We start from the raw sequence: 6,000 nt of genomic DNA, 5'->3' as shown, positions 1-6,000 counted from the left end.
GCCTGCTGAAATGGCTATGGATTTACTACTTTCTAATTTCAGAAAACTGAAGACAAATTCTCAGACTGTGCAGGTCGACTATGGCTGTCTAGCTGTTCTTAATACAGACGTGAGTGTGATGTCATCTTACCTGAGGTGGATTAACCATGGGGACAAGGAGGGACCGAGATTCTGATAAACGAATTCTCATGCAGGTGAGTAAAAATGAAGTAAACGCCACAGAGAAGCTTCAGAAAAGCTGAGAAAAGGGAACCAGCTTGTTGGTGGTGCAAAATGTAAAGAACTCATGTAGACTGTTAAACCTTTATTCCCACAGATACCGGGATGGTAAAGGGACGTGCTTACTTAAGAAAAGAGAGACAAGAAAATGAAAAATTACCGATCTCTTAGACAAAAGAAAATACTGTAAGCTTAAAAGCAATGGAAGAAACCACAAATTAAAAATCATCAATAGGTTTGACTAAATAAAAACACAAGCTTCTAGTCATCACAATTCCCTAAGCAAAATGACAAACAACGAAGTGTCTGGGACACGGTAAGATGGTCCAGGACTCAGTCTCCACCCCAGACACCACACCCACCCCGCCCCGTCTGCAAGGAGAGGGGCTCCATCCCATCCTCCTCCTCCTGCTTCTCCCAGCCTCTCCTCCCCTGGGGAGTGCCAGTGGGGCAGGGGAGCTATCTTTCACTGCAAGCCCCCTCAACCTAGCTCAACTTTTCTTTCTTTGATTTTTTCTTTCACCAGGGCGAGCATTCCCGACCCTGGTCTGAGCGTTGAGCTCCCTCAAACTCGCCCTGCTCTTTAGAATCAGGCCTCCGGAGACAATGGTCACTCAGCAGTCCGCGCTTCTCACCAGCGTCCACACCCAGCACCAAGGAAAATGCCCTTCCCGGGACTGCCCAGCACCACGTCCCGATACCCTGCCTACCTCCTGTGTGGGTGTCTCCTGCCTGTGTGTGGATACCCGGGCAGTGTCCTGGCCACTGAAGGAATGAGTGACCCAGGACTTCCTGGTGTGCGGTGCCTGCCTGTCTCTCCCCATCAGCTCAGCTGCTTCCCCTCCCTCAGCCTCCCCAGGTCCACCCTGGGCCTCCGGCTGGTAGGACCCCCACCTCCAGCCAGACCTCCTGGCTGAGACTCAGGCTTGTGTCTAACTGCCCACAGGCCACCCTTCAAATGCCTTAACTCAACAACCAGACAGGACCCCCCTCCATCCCCCAAAGGCTCCTCACCCAGCTCCTCTCAGACCCTGTCCTTCCCTGCCCTACAGCCAAGTATGGCTGTGATGGGCCCCAAGGGATCTTTCACCTTGTGATAGCCCACTGACCACTCAGCCTGGGCCTCCTCCTCTGCCAGTGACTGGAGACCTTGGCGAAGCCATGCTTCTGCCACAGGGTCGCACTCTGATGCCTTGGCAGGGCTGTGCCCCCATCACTTGCCCACCCGGTGAGCCCACACCTGGGCTCAACCTCCACCTCCCCTGGAAGCCTCCGGAACCCTTGAGAGCTGTTCCACCTACCACTGACCTCCAGCCCTTCACCTCTCCTCTCAGCTCTCACCATGGTTGTAAAAATTTACTCGAGTCTGCTTATCCGAGGGGAGGGGCCGATTCCCCCATTTAACCGATCAGTTTGTGTTTACAGTGGCCAGCAAAGTGTGTGGTACATGGAGGGCAACCAGCAATCCACTCTTGAATGAATGAGTGAGAGAATGAGTGAATAAATAAGTGAGTGAATGAGTGAGGGAATGAGTGAATGAATGAGTGAGCAAATCAATGTGTGAGTGAATGCATGAGGAGAGCATGAACAGATACTGCCGGGTGGGAAGGCAGTAGCTCCTCCAGAACAGGCGACCCAGCCACCTGCCTCCTTCACACCCACGTCGTGTGTCTCTCTAAGCAAGAGGCTCCAAGGTCCTTCCACAGTCGTCACCCCTGGTGCCCAGAGAATTTAGTCGGGTGATGGAAAGAGGCAGAAAAAGGAAGTGGTGAGGGTCTCTGCAAAGCAGAAACCACTGCTCCTGATGAAACAGGGAGTGAAGGAAGGTAGGGAGGTGAAGGGTGGCCCCAGGAGAGAGGAGAGGGCAGACAGAAAGCTCCCCCACCACTCCGCCCGGCCAGGGAGGAGGGGACGTCAAGGGCGCGGGGTGTGGGGCGCAGAAGGGCCAGCTGGAGGGGTGGGAGGAGCCGTGCACACGAGGGGACTCACCTTGCTGAGGAGGATGCTGATCTTGCTGCCGCTGGCATTGCACCTGAGGGAGGCCATGCCTCCAACACCGGGGACCAGCCCTGCCAAGCTCTTGCAGCTGCAGTGCACCTTCGCCTCTCTGTGGGGAGGGACACGGTCTCAGTGGCACCGCCGTGGGATGGCAGGCGCCCCTTCTCCTAGCGGCCTGGAACCTGGGCGCGGAGAACTGAGCTCCGCTTGGGCCCAGCTGCTCTCATTTTGGTAATGTGAGACCCAGGAAATGGGCTGAGCTCAGAACATAGGGTGATTTTTTATTTTTACATTTTTTTTGTCAAGGTATAATTGACACATACGTTATCTTAGTTTCAGCTGTACAACATAACAATCTGCTATTTGGTGAGTGAGGTTTTAAAATTCTGTTTCTGTGAACAAACACGAACACGTATTTTGTCCCTGTCTCACACAGGAGCAGCTTATTAAGGATGCTTCATCGTCCCCACAGCACAGCTGGCCGGGGTCTCTGCTGCCCATACTTCATTACAGCTGTGTGCTTTTCCACTGTGTGGACAAACTAAAATTTATTTAACTAATTCCCTGTTTAGTTGTTTCAGTTTGTTGCCATTAGAAACAACACTGGCTTGTAGAGGTATCTCATTATGATTTTTTTTACTTTATTCACATTTCCTTACTTTTCTCCTAGTGTCCTCTGTCTGTCCTAGGCCCCTGTCCAGGCCCCACCTGACATTTAATTGTCTCATCTCCCTGGGCCCCTCTGGGCTGGGACAGAGTCTCCAGGCTCATTTTGTGTATTTCCTGCTTCAGTCCCAGTATCGGTCCCAGCATCATTTCTCCGAGGAGATCAGTTCCCTTTACTGCAGGAGGACTTAGAGACCCAGATCCGGGCACGGGATGTGCTCGTTGCTCTTGGGGTGTCATTGCCCCCAGGGCCCCACGGCTGACAGTGTGTACACTGACTGGTGTGTATCCTCGTAGCCATGGTAACTTTATACGCATCCACCTGCATCTACATGAAGCTGCACTCTGCTTCAGACTCACATCTCCACCTTGCATGCACCAGCACAGGGGTCACTCCAGCCTCCACCCCTGCTGATCTGGAACCTCCCACCCAGGTGAGAAGCTGGCTCCCTCGGGCTCCCATCCCATCCCTCGGCTGCTCACGTCCAGCCTGGATGGCAGTGTGGGTACTGCTTCCCGAGCCCCGTGGGAACTGACTTCGTCTGCAGAGCACATGCCGCGTGCGGCCCCTTAGCCCTTAGTCTCACGGTCCCACTCAGTGCCAGGGTGACCCAGGCAGCACCTGGTTCCCAGGGAGGCAGTTCCACACACTCACAAATGGTGGGTAGTCCTGCCTCGTCTGCATTCCATCCTGGGATCCCCTGAACTGATTTTTTAAATTTGCAGACATTAAGGCTCACTTTGAGCTGTAAAGTTCTATGGATTTTGACAAATGCACTGTGTCATGTGTCCATCACACAGTGAGGCTGGTCCCTTACCCTTCATGCAAAGATGAAGAGTTTAAATCAAGACATAAGACATTTCAAAAAAGTAAGTTGCACATTAAGGTTGAAATGAGAACATAAGCAGTTTGCTGCCTCCTCTCCATTTCCTACCCACCACACTACCTCCTGACTAATTTTAAAAATATAATACTTTTATTTGGACAAAAACTGTACCTTCGGGATAGATCAAAGCTTTTAAAGTGAGCCAAGTCTGTCCCTACAACCAGGAAATTTCCACAGATGTCAAAGAAGCGTGGGTTCCCCTCTGTTTCGGAAAATGGCAGGAGTTGTTTCACAGTCCCCTGAAGAAAAAAGGAGGGAACGGGGAATTCAGGGAGGCTTTATTCACAGGGCCCTGCCCTCTGCTGGAGTCTCACCCCACACAGGGAGGGGAGGATGGGGGCCTGCCCCGGGGGGATCCCTGATGCTTACGTTCAGAGGGGGAGACAGGTAGCAGCCAGGTCAACAAGCAAGTACACACATAACTCAACCTGAGCAAGGTGACGGACAGGATGCTAAAACAAAACTATCAAGGTGGCGAGACATTGAATTCCACCTACTTGGGTTGGTCCAGGAGGTACTGCCTGCAAGGTCTTATGTTAAAGCCCCAATGAAACTGACTGTGTGGCTAGTGTCCTCTAAGTGGTCACATCCAGGGGAGGCCGTGAATGGAAGGGATGGTGGTCGCGTCACGGATACTTCCATCTGTGAAAACTCACTGAGCTGCACACACAACATGCTTGCTTTCCTGTGTGTACATCATAAGTCAGTAAATGCCTGAGAAACAGGTCTTGTTTGTGGGGCAAACCTGAACTGAGACTGGGGAGAAGGAGCCACCTATTGGAGAGCTGAGCCTGGCTTTCCAGGACAAGGAGGAGCCAGCACAGCAGGAAGGAATGCGGTGGCCAAGGGGTGGCCCCCGAGGTAGGCAGTGAGCAGAGGCCAAGTGGGTAATCAGTGCAGGCCAAGGTGGAGAGTCAGATTTTGTTCTACGTGAAGTTGGAAGACTCTGGAGGGTTTTAAAGTGTCACTCTTACTTTAATAGCATTTTGGAAAGAGTGATCACAGTCAGGCCTGCACAGAGCTTAGGCTTTCGTGTGTCTTGTGCATGGACTGACCCTTGTCCTTGCAGCTGAGAGAGGCTCCTGGCTCAATTCAAGCAGCGCCCAGTGTCTGCGTGGCATGGTGCTGGGCTGGGAGCAGGGCACCCCAACAGTGAGTGGGCGGCAGGTGGAGGCCTGGTCCCAGTGCAGGGGTAGCGGGGAGCAGGCTGGACGACCGGGGATGGGGGGGGCCTTCCAACAGAACTTAGTAGACTCCTAGTGCCAGGCACAGAGACTTGAGGAGCAGGCCAGGAAGCTGCATAACCCATCCAGGAAACTCCGAGTGACAGATAAACAGCGTGGGGGTGAGTTCCAAGCTGAGGAATCTGACCTTCAGGTTGATGCACCCAGTAGGGAGGTTAGTATACTTTTGTGGAACAAGCGAACAACAGTCACAGGTGATGGCTCACTGGTGAGGACAGAGCGAGGGTCTCAGCCTCCTCTGCTCGACCTCTCCTCTGCCGCTCCTGACACGTTGTACGCAGTGCAAACCTGACCTCCTCTCCTTCCACATTGCCTCAATGGTATGTCCCAATTCCCAACCCCTGCTTCAGAGCGTGGCCCGGGCTCCTGCCTCCAGAGCAGGGTTTCCAGCTGGCTCTGGTGTAAGGATATAGGCTGGGGCGGGGTGGGGGGTGGTTCCTGGAGAAAGAGAACCAGAACTGGTATTCTTGACAAAAGAGGACCCATTTTAGCCTAAGCCATTTTGTGATCTAAGTCTGGCCACAGTGCTGGTCCTAGAACAGGCCTCAGCAACTAATGATCTTAGGGAGGGAATGCAGAAACAAGGGAGGAGCAGCCTTGGGGCAGGTCCTGGTTCCTCAAGGGATATACATAATAATACACCTTTGAGTTCTGCAGGAAGTAAGGCTCCCACCCACTGACTTCAATCCACAGAGCCTGGACTCTGTTGACCTTTGCCCCAATTCTACCCTGAATTCTCCTCTGCTCAAACTCTTTTGTGAATATGCTTGTACCCTTAGCTTAAAACTTCCCCAATTTTGCTGTTCAGGGAGACACTGTTTTGGGAAAGATCCCCCGTGTTCTCCTTCCTGGCTACAAGTAATAAATCCTTCCTTCTCCCGATCTAGCTTGGTTGTGTCTATTGGCTGACACCCACCGAGAGGCGAACCTCGTTTTCAGGTAACACTGGGACATCTCTGAAGGGTGTCTGAGGCACCTCACACTTG

General features: G+C 52.7%; 1 protein-coding gene across 1 annotated transcript in view; it reads right to left on the bottom strand.

The window, feature by feature from the left end:
- Positions 1 to 6,000, bottom strand: part of IFT140 (intraflagellar transport 140) — a 67,052-nt gene that overhangs the window by 39,289 nt on the left and 21,763 nt on the right. Inside the window, exons 12-13 of the mRNA XM_007453578.1 lie at positions 3,882 to 4,009; positions 2,209 to 2,326 (exon numbers count right to left, since the gene is read on the bottom strand). Of these exons, the coding sequence (XP_007453640.1) occupies positions 2,209 to 2,326; positions 3,882 to 4,009 (246 nt within the window). The remainder of the gene's footprint in view (positions 1 to 2,208; positions 2,327 to 3,881; positions 4,010 to 6,000) is intronic.

Source organism: Lipotes vexillifer, unplaced genomic scaffold (genome assembly GCF_000442215.2).
Source record: "Lipotes vexillifer unplaced genomic scaffold, Lipotes_vexillifer_v1.1 scaffold914, whole genome shotgun sequence".
Lineage (NCBI taxonomy): Eukaryota > Metazoa > Chordata > Mammalia > Artiodactyla > Lipotidae > Lipotes > Lipotes vexillifer.
Note: the sequence above shows the minus strand (reverse complement) of the source record. Positions and strands in the feature narration are given on the sequence as shown.